Genomic DNA, 16,468 nt, shown 5'->3' with positions numbered 1-16,468 from the left:
AGTGGTTTAATAACTTTAGAAGTACAATCTTAAGATTTGTGGATTCAGTGATTTTAGATAAAAATAGTTAATTGATGTTTTTAAAAATAAATTTTAAGCATTTTATTTTAATTTCAATTATATATGATACAAATCAAACCAACTTATTAAAAAATACTGAAATATTGATAACACAAAACCAAAATAAAGATATGTATTTGTAGTTTGATGCTTACCTCTCGAAAAAAAAATTAAAACAGGTAGTAGAATACTTTACACAAAATTTAATCATAAACAGTTTCTTTATACCAATGCTTTTTAAAGCAGTTATCTTGACAAGACAAAACATATTTTCAATGTTTTCTTTTTTTTGAATATTATTTACTTCCACATCATTAAAAATAAATTTTTTAAACTTCTATATTTTCTTGTTTTAAGTGAAGAATAATGAAGAATAGGTCAATGACTGGAAGTATTAAATATAGAGGTAGACTTACTGATTCTTATGAGAGGAGAATGAAGTATTTTAAAAATGATTGGACATGTTTTTTTGATATAAAAAGATTATCTCAAAGAATATTAAATTCTAAAGATGAGTATATTTTTAATTTTGTTTCAAAATTTTGTCTTCTCTCAGAACTTTTGATTTGTTTTTTAATTTTAACTTTTGGTAAATGTAAGTAATTTGCTATAAATAAGCACCAATACCTATTTATATATGAAAAAGATGTATATATATGTATATATATTTAGATACGGAAATAGATTGGAGTACATATATTCAACAAGTTAAAATATATCAATCAGGAGAGTATAATTATACAAAAATATCAGGTGATACAGGACCCTGTGTCTATCCGGCAGGATTCTTAAGAATTTTTTCCCTATTATCTTCATTAACTAATAATGGAATTGACATATTTCGTGGACAACAGATATTTGCTGCTCTTTACCTAATATTAATATTTTTTGTTCATAAAGTTTTCAAATCAACAAGATCCCTTCCACCTATTGCATTAATAATTATGACATTCTCCTCATATAGAGTTCATTCAATATTTATTCTTCGACTTTTTAATGATGGTATAGGAACAATATTTATATATCTTTTCATATATTTATTACTAAATGAATCATATATCTTATCATTATTATCATTTTCAATGGCATTATCTATAAAAATGAATGCTCTTCTATACCTTCCTGTTCTTGGATTAATCTTAATGGATAAATTTTATTTTATACCAGCTATCAAGTACCTTTTTATTATTCCAGGAACTATTTTGTTACTTTCTTATCAATTTATTTTATCATATCCATATGACTATTTTAGACAAGCATTTGATTTCTCAAGAGTATTTCTTTATAAATGGACTGTTAATTGGAAGTTCCTGGATGAGAATTTTTTTTTAAATCAAAATTTTCATAAATTTCTGTTATTCTCTCATATAACTGTTCTTGCAATATTTATATGGAAATTTTGTCTTAAAGAACAGTTTTCTTTCAAGAAAAAAATTTGTTACATTACTGAAAGAATCACCAGGACTAGGGTATTTGGTTTTATTTCAAAAATATTTAATACTAATGATGGTGTGTTTCAAAAATGATACTTATTCTTATTATTTTTTCAGGTATTGTATTTGGACTGTTATTTTCAAATTTTATTGGAATAACTTTTGCTAGATCTCTTCATTATCAATTTTATGTTTGGTATTACCATAGCATTCCTTATTTAATATTTAGTGGAATGAAAAATGAGAATGGAGAAAAATCAATTTTTTCTTTATCTTTTATTTTCAGATGTTTAATTATTTTAATTATTGAATTTTGTTGGTGCACATTTCCAGCTAGTTTTTGGAGTAGTTTATTACTTCAATTATGTCATTTATCTATTTATGGAATTGTTATTTATGATAGATTTTTTTGTTAAAAAGATTATTTTTTATTAAGGAAAGTTTGTAAATATTATTTTAAAAATAATATAATTGTTTAATTAATAAAAGTTATTTTATTCATTGACTTTTGTTTTATGTAATAAAGATTTCACATGTAATTGGTAGCTATATGACAAACATGGCAATTCAAATATTTTTTAAGCAAAAAATATTTTTAAAAAATTTCCGTTTCTTGTTATATCCCGTTGAAAAATGAAAATGTAGGCAAACAATATCTTTTAATTGACTTCTATAACGTTTTCATAAAGGATCTTACCTTCAAAATAGTTTTATAACTTTAACGATTAATGATATATAAAAAATGATAACAATAAGTTACGCGCGAAAAATAACCACACATCATATCTCAAGAACGATTGAAATTGAAGAAATGTTTTCAACGTGGACTACATTTAAAAAGTTAAAAGAAGTCCAGCGCACCAAGTCCCAAGTTTCTGTGAGCTTCCAAACTTAAGTTATGAACTCGTTCTTGAAAATATTTTCAAGCTATATTTTTTGCTTATATCTCGAGATGTAAGCTTCCTATGAAGATGGGATTAGTTTCATTCGTTTTATCGTAAAAAACTGATCTAGAATCGTTAAATTAATTTTTTAAATCTTCAATATATCATGAAAGGCGATTTTTGTCAAAAAATATTCCCCACTTTCGCCTTCAACTTCAACTGGCTATAACTTTCTAGATTTTTATTTTTACATAGCTTTGATTATATTCAAAATTCATAATTTTTCAAGGGCTATCGAATGAGTGTATTGGCATTCTAAAATTCGAAAAATAGATTTTTTTTTTGTGGTATTACTATAAATGATAATAACGAAAATTTAGAATATTTTTGATAGTTGATGAATTTTAGAAGAAATAGAAGATATTACCAACGAATTTTATTATTTTCAGTTAATTTTGAAATTTAAATCGAGTGAGACTAATTTTATTGCCGTATGATAAGTTTTACCTGAAATATTGAAAAGTCATGAACAATGAATATTTTAGAAAAATTTCCGCCTTTTGTCATATCTCGCTTCAAAATGAAGATATAAGCAAGCAGTTTTTTTTAATCGGCTTCTATTACGTTTTCATATAGGGTCTACCTTCAAAATTTTTTTATAACTTTAATAATTATTGAGATATAAAAAATGATGATAATAGATTGCGCGCGAAAAATATACACATATCATATCTCAAGAACGATTGAGATTCAGAAAATGTTTTCAACGTGAACTACATTTAAAAAGTTAAAAGAAGCCCAGCGCACTAAGTTTCAAGTTTCTGTGAGCTTTCAAACTTGAGTTATGAACTCGTGCTCGAAAATATTTTTAAGCTACATTTTTGCTTATATCTCGTGATTTAAGCATCCTATGAAGATGGGACTAGTCTTATTCGCTTTTTCACAAAAAACTGATCTAGAATCGTTGAATTAATTTTAAAAATCTTCAATAAATCATGAAAAGCGATTTTTGTCAAAAAATATTCCCTGCTTTCGCCTTCAACTTCAACTGCCTATAACTTTCTGGGTTTTTATTTTTACATAGCCTTGATTATATTCAAAATTCATGATTTTTCAAGGGCTTTCATATGGCTACCTTTTCGTTCTTAAATTCCAAAAAAAAGTTTTTTCCGGATATTTTTAAATTAAAAACAATTTGAATGTAATCTAAAATAAATTTAATTGTTGTAGATATATTATTAATGCTAAAAAACAACACAAATATTATTTAAAATCATTTCGAAAACTTATGTAAATGAAAATTAATATATGTTCTTGGGTTAGACGTATTTATAAATTTGTAAAAAATATTAAGACTGTATACGATAAAATTATTTCTTCATTTAACAAAACTTGATAACATTTTTTTTTCAAAACGTTTTAATTATATTAATATTTTATTTTATGTTTAAAATAATTTTTATAATTTAATATAAAAAATGATATGCAAAATGTAGTTTTTTTTTGCATAGCCTTAAATTCAAACTAAGTAATTTACATAACATTAAAATTACATAAATTTCATGCATTTTTTTATCTATTAATTTGCTTTAACATTTAAAAAATTTCCACTTATTTAAATTATATTTAGTGAATCATTATCTAAAATGTCATTGGAATTATATAATCTTCCAACTGAAATGTTAATACAAATATTTTCGAAAACACATTTAAAAGAACTTCTTAATTTAAAAAAAACATGTAAAAAATTTTATAATATTATTTATAATAATTACAATTATATGAAAAAAATAGAGGCATATGATATGACAATAATTGGATCTAGAAATAAAATAAATTATATTTCTTTTGATGTTACTATTTGTTATTTTGTCAATGTTAATGAAAATAAAATTATCAGTGGTAAGTATTGTAAGGTAATCTTTATTTTATTTTAAATTAATTTAAAAAAAAATTATTTTAAGGTGTGTATAAAAAGTAAAGAAGAATTTCTGAATACATTAAAGATTTTTGTTACAACAAATCTTTATAGACTTCTTATCAAAGAGTGTTGTAATTTTAATATTTTTGACATGCTATGTGATTCTTTTAAATCAAAATCAAATATTAAATTATTATTTATTTACAAACTTGAAGATAAAGATATCAAATTTTTTGAATCATTTATGAAACGATTAGCTAAAGTAAAAATACTAGAAATTCTTAAAATCTCCACTTTAAAAAAAGTAGAAAAATCACTTCCATCTATAAATTTATCAACAACAACATTTGAAAGTGTCAACTTTTCAGAAAGTAAAAACACAAAATTTTTAAACTTAAAATTTATAGTAGAACTTTCTAAAAACAATCCAAGATTAAGAAATTTTTTATTTTCCTCCAAAAATGATCATTTTTTGGAGACAACTCTTATATGGTTTTTCTTTAAACAACAATTAGACAATACTAAAATATGTAATCACAATGATATTAGTCTTTCATTATATAATACACCAAATAATAAGAACAAATTAATTAATACTCTTAATAGTATTGTTTTTCGCCTTCCTGGAATTATTGAATATCAAATGTATTTTACTTCAAAAGGTAATTTAAAATATAAAATAACAAAAAATTGTACAATATGTAATACATCACTTATTAATATGAATGTTACATTAATTTGTAATAGAAAAATATTAAGTAAATTTTAATTTTTATTAAAAAAAATATTTATTAATAATGTAACAAAAAGTAAATAAATATGTTTATGCTGTATATATATATAAATGTATATATATATTATAAATCTATGCACACAACAAGATCAACTTTTTAAATTTTTCTTTCATCAATTTTTAAACTTGAATTTTCTGTTAAAGAAACTTCTTGAGAATCTCTCTCAAAAGATCCATTTATATAACTTGTTGAAGATTTTTGTATACCATTTTCATGATATATATGATCATTGAAATTTGTAGGTATTTTAACTCTAGGTAATATATTATTTATATCTAATGTATTAATATAATATTCATTTGGTAGATGTTCAATTGTTGGACGGTATGCTGATAATTGTAATGTTGAACGTAAAGGATTATTAACAGTATTATAAAAAGCTACATTTCCAAGACGTTGGTATCTTTTAACAAAACAATAATATATTAATAATGATATTGTTATTATTATAACAAAAATAATTGGAAGAAGATAAATAAACCAAGATGTTTGAACTTTTGGTTCTTCTATTTCTGTAGATTGTTTATTTTTTATTGTTTTAAAGGTATCTTCAGAAAGTATTTGTATACTATTATTTTGATATCTATTCATGTAATCTTTTATTGTAGCAAATGGAATAGGAGTTAATTTATTATAATATATTGATGGTCCATTTTTAAAAATTGTATTATTATATAGGCATATATTTAATAAATAATTATTAAATGCATCTTTTTTATAGTTTATATTGTTATCAATTCTCAATTGAATTCCAGTTGTATTTAAAAATATAATTTTTTTTCCATCTTTTAGATCAATGTTTTTATATATTCTTTTGATATCGATATCTTTTGTTGATTCAGATATTTCAATATATAAATTAGTAAATGTTTTGATAAAATTTGTATTATTAATTATATTATTAAAAAATGTTTTATCTACTATATTTATAGTATTTGTGGTTTGATTATAGTAAGTCATAACATCAGGTATTGGTGGACAATATAGACCACGTATACAAGAAGTATTTTGAAATGAAGGACAGATACAGGATGCCTCAGAACGACAACCATATTCACATATAATTCCACTTCTCATTCTACATGGACCTTGATGTAAATTATTACTATGAATTTGTGATATCATATTATAAGGTATTTTTGTTGTTGTTCTTTGGGTTGTTGTAGTTTGAATAGAAGTTATAGATTCTGTTGTAGTTGTAAATTTTTGTTCCACTTCTATAATATGAATTTTATCTTTTGAAACATTTTCACCATGATTATGTATAAAATTTGAAGGGATATTTATTGTTTTAAAGTGATCTAATTTTATTGTACTTGTAAAAATATTATCATTAACTTTATCAAGTACTATTGCTTTTGCTTCAACAGCTTGAATAGTTCCTTGAATTCCTGTGTCATTATTATGAATAGGAATAGGTGGAATATTATAAATTGTTTTTGTATCAAATTGCCTTCCACTACTTTCTGGAGAATTTTTTGTAAAAAAAGATAAATCAGTAATTACTCCAAAACCATTTTTTGTTATGTTAAATTGTTTCTCATTTTTCTTTTCATCATTTATTTGTCTTGTATCACCGGTGATAACTTTGAGATCTTTTGAATTTTCCACTTTATTGTTATGTATTAATTTAGTAGAAATATTACAAAAATTATCTTTTGGACAAATAGCATTAAAAGTAGGCATTCTTTTTTCAATTTTTTGACATTCCAAACAATATTTACTATCAATTATCTTATCCCTCATTTGACAATAAGAACAGATAAATGGAATTACATACCCAATTTTCTCTGTTCCCGTTTTTATGGAAGATTGATTTTTTGTGGTACATACTTGAACTGCATATGGAATATTTGATTCAACATCTATTATAAGATGATTCTCTGTAATATTTACTAATTTTTCTTGAAAATTATCTATTTTCCACATGTTATAAGGAAATGCTCCAGATTGTTGAGCTTTACCATAAATTATATGAAAGAATTTTTCATCATTGTTTAATAACGATGGCATTTGCCAATGAATATTTGTTTTTTTACCTTCTCCCCATACATCAATTACATCAATACATTGTGAGATTTTATTTTTTCTATTACATGGTGATAATTTTGGAAATGAATCACAATCTAAATCTATTGATGTACTAATATCAGTAGCTTCAATTTTTGAACATCTAGGTATCATTTTAACTTCCATCCATATTCTACATTCTTTTATAAAATATTCAATAGGTAAACTCCATATCATCATCCCACCACCACTTCTTAAAACTTCAACAGATGGTTTCTCATACTCATCCTCTATTAAAATATCATCTGAATTGGAGAAACAATTAATTGAGTAAGCTTGTGGTGATTCATAACCAAATATATCATAATTCATATATCCATTTGGTAAAGCCCATGAAAAAGATGTTGTAATATTTTTACCATCATTAGAAATTTGTGGTAATTGTATTGATATTTTATCTGGAGAGATATCCATACTTGGAAGTTGTTGTGGAATATTTATAGGAGAAAAAACTTTAATAAATTTTGTAGGATCTGATGTTTTAAGAATAATAATAACTCTAAATTGATACTCTTGACAAATATCAGAAATAGAAAATGAGATAGTTGGTGTTGATGAGGAACCACCATAACTCCATTCTTTATCCTCATCTGAAATACTATTATTTGTTGGGGTATATTCAAAAATATAAATAAAAGCTGATGGAAATGATTGAATTTTAATTTGTATTGCATGAGCAGAAATATATTGGGACCATACTGAAATAGAATCACTTGATTCTAATTCTGTTGAAAGCATGTCCTCATCAACAGATGTACAATTAGATGCTGATAAAACTTGTAAAGTACAATTACATGATAAAGCTTGTTTCTTAAATTTGTTTTATAGATAAAAAAAAAATACAAACAAACATTAAACTTACCGTACCAGAAAAAGCACATGAACTGTAACATTCAATTGCACATCTAGTTCTTTGATTAGGAATTCCATATGATAAATAAATAATGATAAGAAGAAAAAATAAATAGAATAATTTCATCTTATAGTTATAAACATATATACACTTTTTTTTTTATTCTTTTTAAATATGTATATGTTAATATATATTTTAGAAATATTTAGGTAAACTAAAAATGTTAATTAGAATTTATTTATATAAAAAGGGACCCACTTGACAGTAGAAGTATAAATTGTATTAATAATTAAATCTATAAATAGTGTTAAGGCGTGTATACATATACATATATATATATGCTCCAAAAAAAAAAGAAGTAGAGGAATGAATCCTCAGGATGAATAGTTATAAATAAAGGTTATAACCTTGGATGTCAATAGTTTTAAAGTATTATTTTATAACTGTTTCAATTTAAAAGAACCGATTCTTACTTTAATAAGAAAATATATAATAATAAGATAGTTAAATATTATTATAAATGAGGAACAAAATTTTTAGATGATGCTCTAGTTATGGTTAATTGTATGTAATTTTAAGGAGATAAATATGAATGAAAGATTTTAATATAAATATATAATATTAAATAAATACTAATTTCATAAAAATTTAAAGTTATTTATATATAAACAATAAAAAATAAATATCTAAATGTGATTTTTTTTTTAAAATTTTTATAATTTGATAAGAATATTAAAAATAGATGAAAAGTAAAAAGTATTATAAAAGATCTAAAATTATATATATATAGAAATAATAATATTATTATATTATTTATAACAAAATAGTATATTTCTTAATTTATGATATTTTGTAAGAAAAGATAAAAACATAAAGAGAGGTAAAATATTAGTGTATATAATTTTATTCTTTTGTAATAGAAATAATTTTATGATAATAAAATAAATAAAAATATAAGGTAATAGTTTTAATTATTTAAAGCTGTCCTTGAAGATTATTAGTTAAATTTAATAAATATATCAAACTAAAACTTTTGTAATCTTTTTACTCTTGACGAAAGTTTTTATTTTATAATATATTTATCCTTGTAATTATATATTTATATATTACAATTTTGATATATATATAATATAACATTTCTTGAACCTTTATTATAAACATATGATTAAAGATAATAATTTAGACAATAAAAAAGATGTATTTATTTGGTTTGTTATAATAAAAATATATAATTTTTTAATATTAATAAGTATATTAACCTTATTTGAAGGAGTGTAAGATTAATTAAAAATATTGTAAATTTTTATTAAAGAGGTAAATGATGTAATAAAAAGTATATATATAGAGATATTTTACTATAAATATTTAGGAGTAATCTTTATATATAATTATTTAATCAACCTTCTTTATTATAATATAATTTTTTTCTGAAGGATATTTTATAATACAATACATTTAATAGAATTTTAAATAAATTAAATCAGTATATTTTGATTGAAGTAATTATTAAAAAAGATACATAATAATACAATGTATATATATATTTTTTTTTTATATTAAATATAGTTAACTTACATTTATCTTATTTGGTAAGTCATTTTATAAATATGATAATTTTTTTATTCACAAAGAGTAATTATTTTTTTTTCTTATTATATAAATTTAGGTAAAATTTCTTTATCATAAACATATATATATAAATATTTTTTAAATATATTATAAAAGGAGTGAGGAAAAAAAAGTTAAGTGAGGGAATGTTATAATAATAAAGAAAAGATAAGAAGACATATATTAAAAGAAAGTGGATATATCTTGAATAAGAATAAATATTTGTGGATTATCATTATATATGGAAAAGATATTTTTCCTAATCACTGAGGGAAATCGAGGTCACTAAAGTATAGATATAAATAGAAATTTATTATTTGTCTTTTAGGTAAAGTTTATAGATGTACCTTGGTATAATAGTTAACTTTTAAATAATTTGTCTTTTATTTTCTTTACATATATTTAACTTTAAATCACAACAATTTTTCTATGTCTTTAGGTTATTGTTGAAATAAATTATAAATAATATGTTACAAGTAATATTTATCATTTTGGTTAAGTCTTTTTATTATAAATTATGAATTGGTAAATAAAATGCCTTGTTTTAAATTAATAATTTTTTAAAAAGTTTAAATTTAAAATATTTAAAACTGGAAAAAAAAATTATAAATTTATACCATATACTTATATTTATAATCTTTAATATTTACATTTCTTTTTGAAAATTTTTTTCCAAATAAAATAACTTTAAAAACTATAGTCATAATCCAAAATAAAATTTACCATCAACCTGCCACAAACAAATTTATCAGAAACTGCTTCATGAATTTGAAATAATTTTTTAAACAAACAATGATATAATAAATTAAAAATTTTTTAAAGAATGTCCTATAAAAACAGACATACACAATAATTAATATTTTTTTTTGAAAAATCAAACATATAAAAAATTTAGTTTAATTATTAATTTAACATTTTTATTAGTTGCTATTAATTTTTTAAAAAAAATAGTTAGTTTTTTTTTAGAATTTTATAAAGAAATTCATTTTATTGTAATTTTATTAAAATGAATATATATTAGTTGATGTGTATGAATGTATATTCAATATTTTAAAATTTTAATATTCATAAATTGTTTTGATCATTGAATAGTAAAATTTTTAAATAAAGCATTTTATTAATTTTTAATTAAGCATTACATTTTTTACAAAAAAAAATATCCTTTTCAATGTGTATTTTTGGGTGATCTTGAAAGAAAAAAACAATTTTGATAGCTTAATCTATTGAAAAGAAATAATTAAATTAAGTGTTAATGAAAGGATACCTTTAAAAGAAATTCTTTTGATTCTTTTTTGACTCTCGAAATGAAATCTTTGGAATTTTTAATTTTTATGACATTATTTAAATGTAATTTATCTTATATGAGTACATATCACATTTATATAATTTATCTCTTTTATATAAAATCTAGAATCTAATATTAACTTTTGGTAAATTTGCATATTTTTACTTTCAGGAGGTAGGAAAAACCAAAATAAATTTTAACGTACCAAAAAAATAATTAAAATTAAATTTATTTTTATTCTACAGTATCTTTTTTTTATCATATTACATTTGTATACTTTAGAAAAAAAAACATACATATAATGAAGAGAAGAATTTCTTTTGGAAATAATAATAGGCAAGCTGTCAACAAAGATGATGCCTTTCTTCCATTTCATCCGTAAATTTTATATCTTAAATTACCAGTAAATTTATATTATTTCAGTAAACAGTGGAAATATTTGAAAGATCTTGTCATAAATGGTGAAACCAACCCTGATAGTTCAAAAAAGATAATTGATCTTTTAATAGCTATGGAACAAAGAGATGCCGTTGAAGGTAGACTTGGTTTGGCTTTAACCTATGAGATTTATAATTCTTTCTATCATCTTCATAAATTAAATAGAAATAATAATACTGAAGGAGCTGCTCTTCAGTCTGTCTTAGCATGTGCTCTTCAAAGGAGTGTTAATCATTTACATGATGTTTACGGTCATTTGGAAGGTGGACCATCACCAACATACAGAAGGACTATGGAGTATTTTAAGTTACCAAGTATAATTGCTTCCTACAGAAATGATATTGCACATGGGAAATATCCAACAATTGACAGTATGATTGATGCCATGGTTGAAATTAGAAAAGTAGTCATTGTAAGTTTCTTTTTTTTGCATGTATTTTTTTATTAAAAATATTTTTAGAATTGTTATTGGAAACCATTTGAAGGAAATCCAAGTGGTGTAATAGTTGAAGACGGGAAAGAAACATTATTTGCAGATTTTGTTAGAAAAAGTCGTATTTTCATTCTTAAATCAAATGTCAATGTACCCAATGAGGAAGATGAAAGATTATTAAAAGATATGGTATTGAAATCTATTGAATATGATTTTGATTATTTTGGAAAATCTTTCTTTTCACCAGCTTTTGCAATTGAAGATTTGGATGGATTTTCCCTTAAAGCTCTTCCTCATCCTGTACCTTATTCTGATTTAAACATTAATGATGGATTAAATAAGCTTATCTCATTAATTTACCATTCTCTCAAAAAAACAGGAAATGTTTTTTATTTTTGCGTATATGGATTTCAAAGCATTTTCCTTGAATCTTCTGAATTTATTAAAAAAAGAAAGGAATCTTTCTTTGTTTCTTGTATTAAAAAAATTATCAAGGAAGGTAACTTTTTAAAATAGTATCATAATTTATTCATGTTTCTTTTCCAGGTCATTGGTTTTCTATTTGTGAAATTGTTCAACTTCTTAAGTGGGAACTTAATTCACCTTTGTCAGAGTCTCTTTTTGAAGGTGTGGCTTCCGAAAGTAGAGATAGTACAAGAATTGCAAAGGAACTTGAAAAACTTATGATTCCAGATGTTGGAGAATTTGAACCAACTCCTAGAAATGGTGGAGTTTCAGATGCTAGAGTTAACAGGTTTAAACCATGGGGAAAGATTGTCATTGATAAATATAAAGATTATTAAGGTATTACAAAAAAATCTATTTTTTTATTTGTAAATAATATGTTTAATATTTTTTTTCTATAATAGTAAAGAATTTTTTTCAGTATAATTATGTTGTTTCGTCACAAAAAATTCAACTTCCAGTTTAAAATGAAGAAAATTGCAACTTTTAAATATTTATAATGGACATCTAGTTCCGCCTTTCTACCTGCTTCCGAATAAACACTATTGGTATTTTCAAATTTTTTTTCCTTAAAAAATTGGCAAATTAATTATCTTCAATGTCCAAATATATTATATACATTAATAAATGTAAAAAAAAACTTGTTTTCAATATTAATATATATTTTTAATATCAATTAAAAAGGTATGTTAATTAATAACTCAAAAAAAATTTATTTCAATGTATGACATTTTAAAAAAAAAATATCTTTATAAAATAAAAACTAATTAAAATATATTGTGTATTAATGTTATGTTATAAGAATAAATATTTTTCTATGAATTTTATATATACCGTCAGAAAAATATGTTTTATTTTCCAGTAACGAAATAATACCCTGTAAGTTGGAGAGTCGTTCAATTTATTTATATGTTAATAGAAATACTTATTTCACCTATTTTTATATAAAAATGTCAAAAGGTGAATCTTCTGTACCACCAAATAAAAAAAGTGTTCCTATTATTGTAGCACCGTAAGTCATTTTTATGATATAAATTATTTTTATTTTAAGATCAGCACCAGATTCAAAATTATGTATCTTAAAATTTAATAAAGGTACAACTCATGATGTGGACAATCTTTTTGTAACAGATAATCAAGTTAGAATGGAACGTGATGATAACAGGAAACTTTATATGAATGATACTGAACAATTACCTGAATTTGGTGCTGGTTCAGAGTATGGTCGGGCTGCTCGCGAAGAGGCTCGGAGAAAAAAATTGGGAAGAAGATTAAAAAATTACATCCTTGATAATCAACCATGGAAAATGACAATAAACAAGAAAGAGAGAGAAAATGGTACAGATATTTTTAGGAAGAAAAATTTTAAGACAATTCGTGAAGGCGGTGCTAATAGTCATACAGATTTCTGGGTTTTCGTAAAAAATGGTGATCATTTTATAGCAACATGTGTTGATGAATTTTATAATGTTATGCCATGTGTACCTTTTAAGACATTTGATATTGATGAAGCTGAAGCTCAATTTCAAATTAGAGATCAACTTATAAATAAATTTGCTTTAAAAGCACAATTACAAAAGAAGAAAGATGAGGAGGAAGAGGATGATGAAGTTGTTGGTGGTGGAAAATCAGGATCAAATAAATCTGCTGATCAGGGACTTAAAATAAAAGATGAGGCAAGTGATGATAGTGATGGACATTATGGTGAGGATGACGATATAGAGGGAAAAACTCGTGTTAAAAAAAAGAAAAAGAATAATGATAAAGGAAAGAAAGACAAAAAAATTAAAGTTTCATCTGCTTTTGAAGTTGCTAAATATGAATCTGATGATGGTGATGATGAAGGTCGAGAGTATGATTATATGAGTGATTCTGGAAGTGATACAGATAAAGAAGATGTTCCTGATATAGATAAAATTGAAGGAGCTCTTGTTGGTGTGGGTGATGAGGATGGCTTAAGAAAAATAATAGATTCAGATGAAAGTTCAGATGAAGATTTAACCTTGGCAGACAAGGAAGATGAAAGTGATACAAGAGATAAAGACAAAGATGATAGTAATGATGATGACTCAGAATTTGAAGATGCAGATATTGATAAAGAAAGTGAAACGCTTTTCAAATATAAAGGTTTAAAAAGGCCAGCATCAAGTAGTGATTTGATGCCTGAAGCTCCAGTCAAAAAAACTCGTGACTCACCACCACCAAAGCCTGAACCTGAAGGAGAAAATACCATAACAGAAGAGGCAATTAGGAATGTCCTTCGCCGTGGTGAATGTTGCACAAAAGAATTAATTCATCATTTCCGATCTACAGTTGGTATAAATATGGAGAAACAAGAAATAGCTTCTGTCCTGGCACAACATATGCAAAAATTTAACCTTCATAAAAGAAAAGAAAAAATTAAAGGTAAAACTGTTTTGTTCTTTAAATTAATTGAATGAATGGTACTTATTTCATTAGTCCTTCTTCTGATAAAATTAATCAAAATGGACAAAAAAAAACTTACTAAGTTAAAAAGTTATCTTATTTATTTTTGTAAATATATTTCTTTTAATTGTTTTAAAATAAAGATTTGTCAAATGTTGGGTGGATAATTATGATTGACACAAATATATTTATGTATTAGGACAAAAAAAGTGTCCAGTATATTAGGTGTTGTCCAAAAAATTATTTAACATGAAAATAACTTTTGAATATTTTATTCTTTGTGGTATATTGTTAATTAATAAAAAAAATAAAAGTATTTGATAATCGATATAAAGAATTAGATAACTAATAAAATATTTAATAAAAGATTTTTTTTTTTTGAATTTTTTATCATTGATAAAGGTTATATTAATGTATTTTCGGTGTAGGATAAAGACAGGAGTAATGATAAAATATTTGATTTAATTTTATTTAAAAAAAAATTTTTTATTGTATTTTTTTGCTATTTTATTTATTAACTTTGTATAAAAATAGAAAATGAGGTATTGTTATCCTATTATCTCAGGATTATGTGGATCATTAGCATCAATATCAATGTCTAAAATAGGTGAATGCAAAAGTTATTATTCACAAGGAATGATAATCTTTTTTTTTATAATTTTAAATATATTAATGTGGTTTTTTCTCCAAAAAGCTTTTAAATCACTTCCGACAACTATTATTGTAATATTAATATCATCTTCAACGAATTTTATTGCAACTGTAAGTAATATTATCTTCAGTCATCTCTTTTTTTTTTTCTTTGACGTCACAAGGATAGTTTTAGTTTTTATGAGCTTTTAGATCATTTTAATCAAAAAGACAGTTGCTTTTGATAGGAAAAAGAAAAAAAGGATATAGATGTCCTTGGAGTTTAGGAAAAATTTAAAACTACTTAATATATGTATAAATATTACATTTATATTTTAGGGAATAATTGGTAATTTGGTTGATAATAAACCTGCTAAAAATTATATATGGTGGTTTGGTGTGCTTTTAACTATCACTGGAATTGCCATAATTGGTAATGAGAAGAATAATTACCGTGAAACAATAAAGAAGGAAACAAATATGAAGGTTAACGAAAATAAAATAGAGTAAAAATTTGAAATTTATTTGAATAAATAAATTCTGAAATAGTGATGACGAAATAGGTATATATTACGTGTCTTAGCATATATTTTAAAACGCAAACTTGAATCATTTTCTTTTCTTGTTTTACTTACAATTTTAACTTAAAATTTTTTCGACATTTGCCAAACATAAATATTTATTATTAGATGCTTAAATAAATTACCTGTATCAACTATAGCAAGAAACAAGATAAATTTTTTAAAGAATTTCATATTGTATGATTTAATTTTTGATTTATTTATAAATAAAAATATTAATTAAATGCTTTTCAAGTTTTACCTTTTTCTTTACTACGTTTAATAGATAATAATCTATTAAGATTAATTAATATAATATGATCAAAAAAATTTTTTTTTTATACATATATATATTAAATATGGTTATACTTTAAAACAAAACTAAAAAATTCTAAAGAATGTATTGTAATATTTTAAAACATTTTTACTATTATTACACTTTTATGTAACAAGTTTTAAAAAAGATATCAAAAGAAAATCTTTTATAAAAATTTTTAAAAAGGAAATTGTTACTAGTAAAAAGGATACAAAAATTTTTTCAAGATAAAAATAAAATATGTACTGAGAGAGATATAATAAAGAAAGTTTTAAAAACTAGATAAAAGTA

At 22.9% G+C, this 16,468-nt stretch overlaps 6 protein-coding genes across 6 annotated transcripts; 5 read left to right on the top strand and 1 right to left on the bottom strand.

Annotated features, from left to right (window-relative positions):
• Positions 1-441: 441 nt before the first annotated feature.
• On the top strand, positions 442-1,909 carry SRAE_1000058900 (Dol-P-Man:Man(5)GlcNAc(2)-PP-Dol alpha-1,3-mannosyltransferase; the record flags this gene model as incomplete). Its single annotated transcript, XM_024647440.1, has 3 exons — positions 442-655; positions 733-1,569; positions 1,611-1,909. 3 exons carry the CDS (start codon positions 442-444, stop codon positions 1,907-1,909), a joined length of 1,350 nt encoding a protein of 449 aa, XP_024501518.1.
• A 2,249-nt stretch (positions 1,910-4,158) lies between these two features.
• On the top strand, positions 4,159-5,067 carry SRAE_1000058800 (Hypothetical protein; the record flags this gene model as incomplete). Its single annotated transcript, XM_024647439.1, has 2 exons — positions 4,159-4,293; positions 4,342-5,067. The coding sequence occupies 2 exons, from the start codon at positions 4,159-4,161 to the stop codon at positions 5,065-5,067; spliced, it is 861 nt and encodes a 286-aa protein (XP_024501517.1).
• Positions 5,068-5,188: 121 nt separating this feature from the next.
• SRAE_1000058700 (Hypothetical protein) lies at positions 5,189-8,141 on the bottom strand (the record flags this gene model as incomplete). Its single annotated transcript, XM_024647438.1, has 2 exons — positions 5,189-7,972; positions 8,025-8,141. 2 exons carry the CDS (start codon positions 8,139-8,141, stop codon positions 5,189-5,191), a joined length of 2,901 nt encoding a protein of 966 aa, XP_024501516.1.
• A 3,068-nt stretch (positions 8,142-11,209) lies between these two features.
• SRAE_1000058600 (Las1-like family-containing protein) lies at positions 11,210-13,192 on the top strand (the record flags this gene model as incomplete). The annotated part of the gene is made up of 8 exons (XM_024647437.1): positions 11,210-11,286; positions 11,332-11,758; positions 11,807-12,278; positions 12,326-12,525; positions 12,575-12,583; positions 12,666-12,682; positions 13,107-13,135; positions 13,164-13,192. The coding sequence occupies 8 exons, from the start codon at positions 11,210-11,212 to the stop codon at positions 13,190-13,192; spliced, it is 1,260 nt and encodes a 419-aa protein (XP_024501515.1).
• A 2-nt stretch (positions 13,193-13,194) lies between these two features.
• On the top strand, positions 13,195-14,685 carry SRAE_1000058500 (General transcription factor IIF subunit 1; the record flags this gene model as incomplete). Its single annotated transcript, XM_024647436.1, has 2 exons — positions 13,195-13,256; positions 13,296-14,685. 2 exons carry the CDS (start codon positions 13,195-13,197, stop codon positions 14,683-14,685), a joined length of 1,452 nt encoding a protein of 483 aa, XP_024501514.1.
• Positions 14,686-15,208: 523 nt separating this feature from the next.
• On the top strand, positions 15,209-15,811 carry SRAE_1000058400 (Hypothetical protein; the record flags this gene model as incomplete). The annotated part of the gene is made up of 2 exons (XM_024647435.1): positions 15,209-15,433; positions 15,641-15,811. 2 exons carry the CDS (start codon positions 15,209-15,211, stop codon positions 15,809-15,811), a joined length of 396 nt encoding a protein of 131 aa, XP_024501513.1.
• Positions 15,812-16,468: the final 657 nt, after the last annotated feature.

The sequence above is a fragment of the Strongyloides ratti genome (genome assembly GCF_001040885.1).
Source record: "Strongyloides ratti genome assembly S_ratti_ED321, chromosome : 1".
NCBI classification, from domain to species: domain Eukaryota; kingdom Metazoa; phylum Nematoda; class Chromadorea; order Rhabditida; family Strongyloididae; genus Strongyloides; species Strongyloides ratti.
The sequence above is the reverse complement of the archived record's forward strand: the minus strand, read 5'-3'. Positions and strand labels throughout refer to the sequence as shown.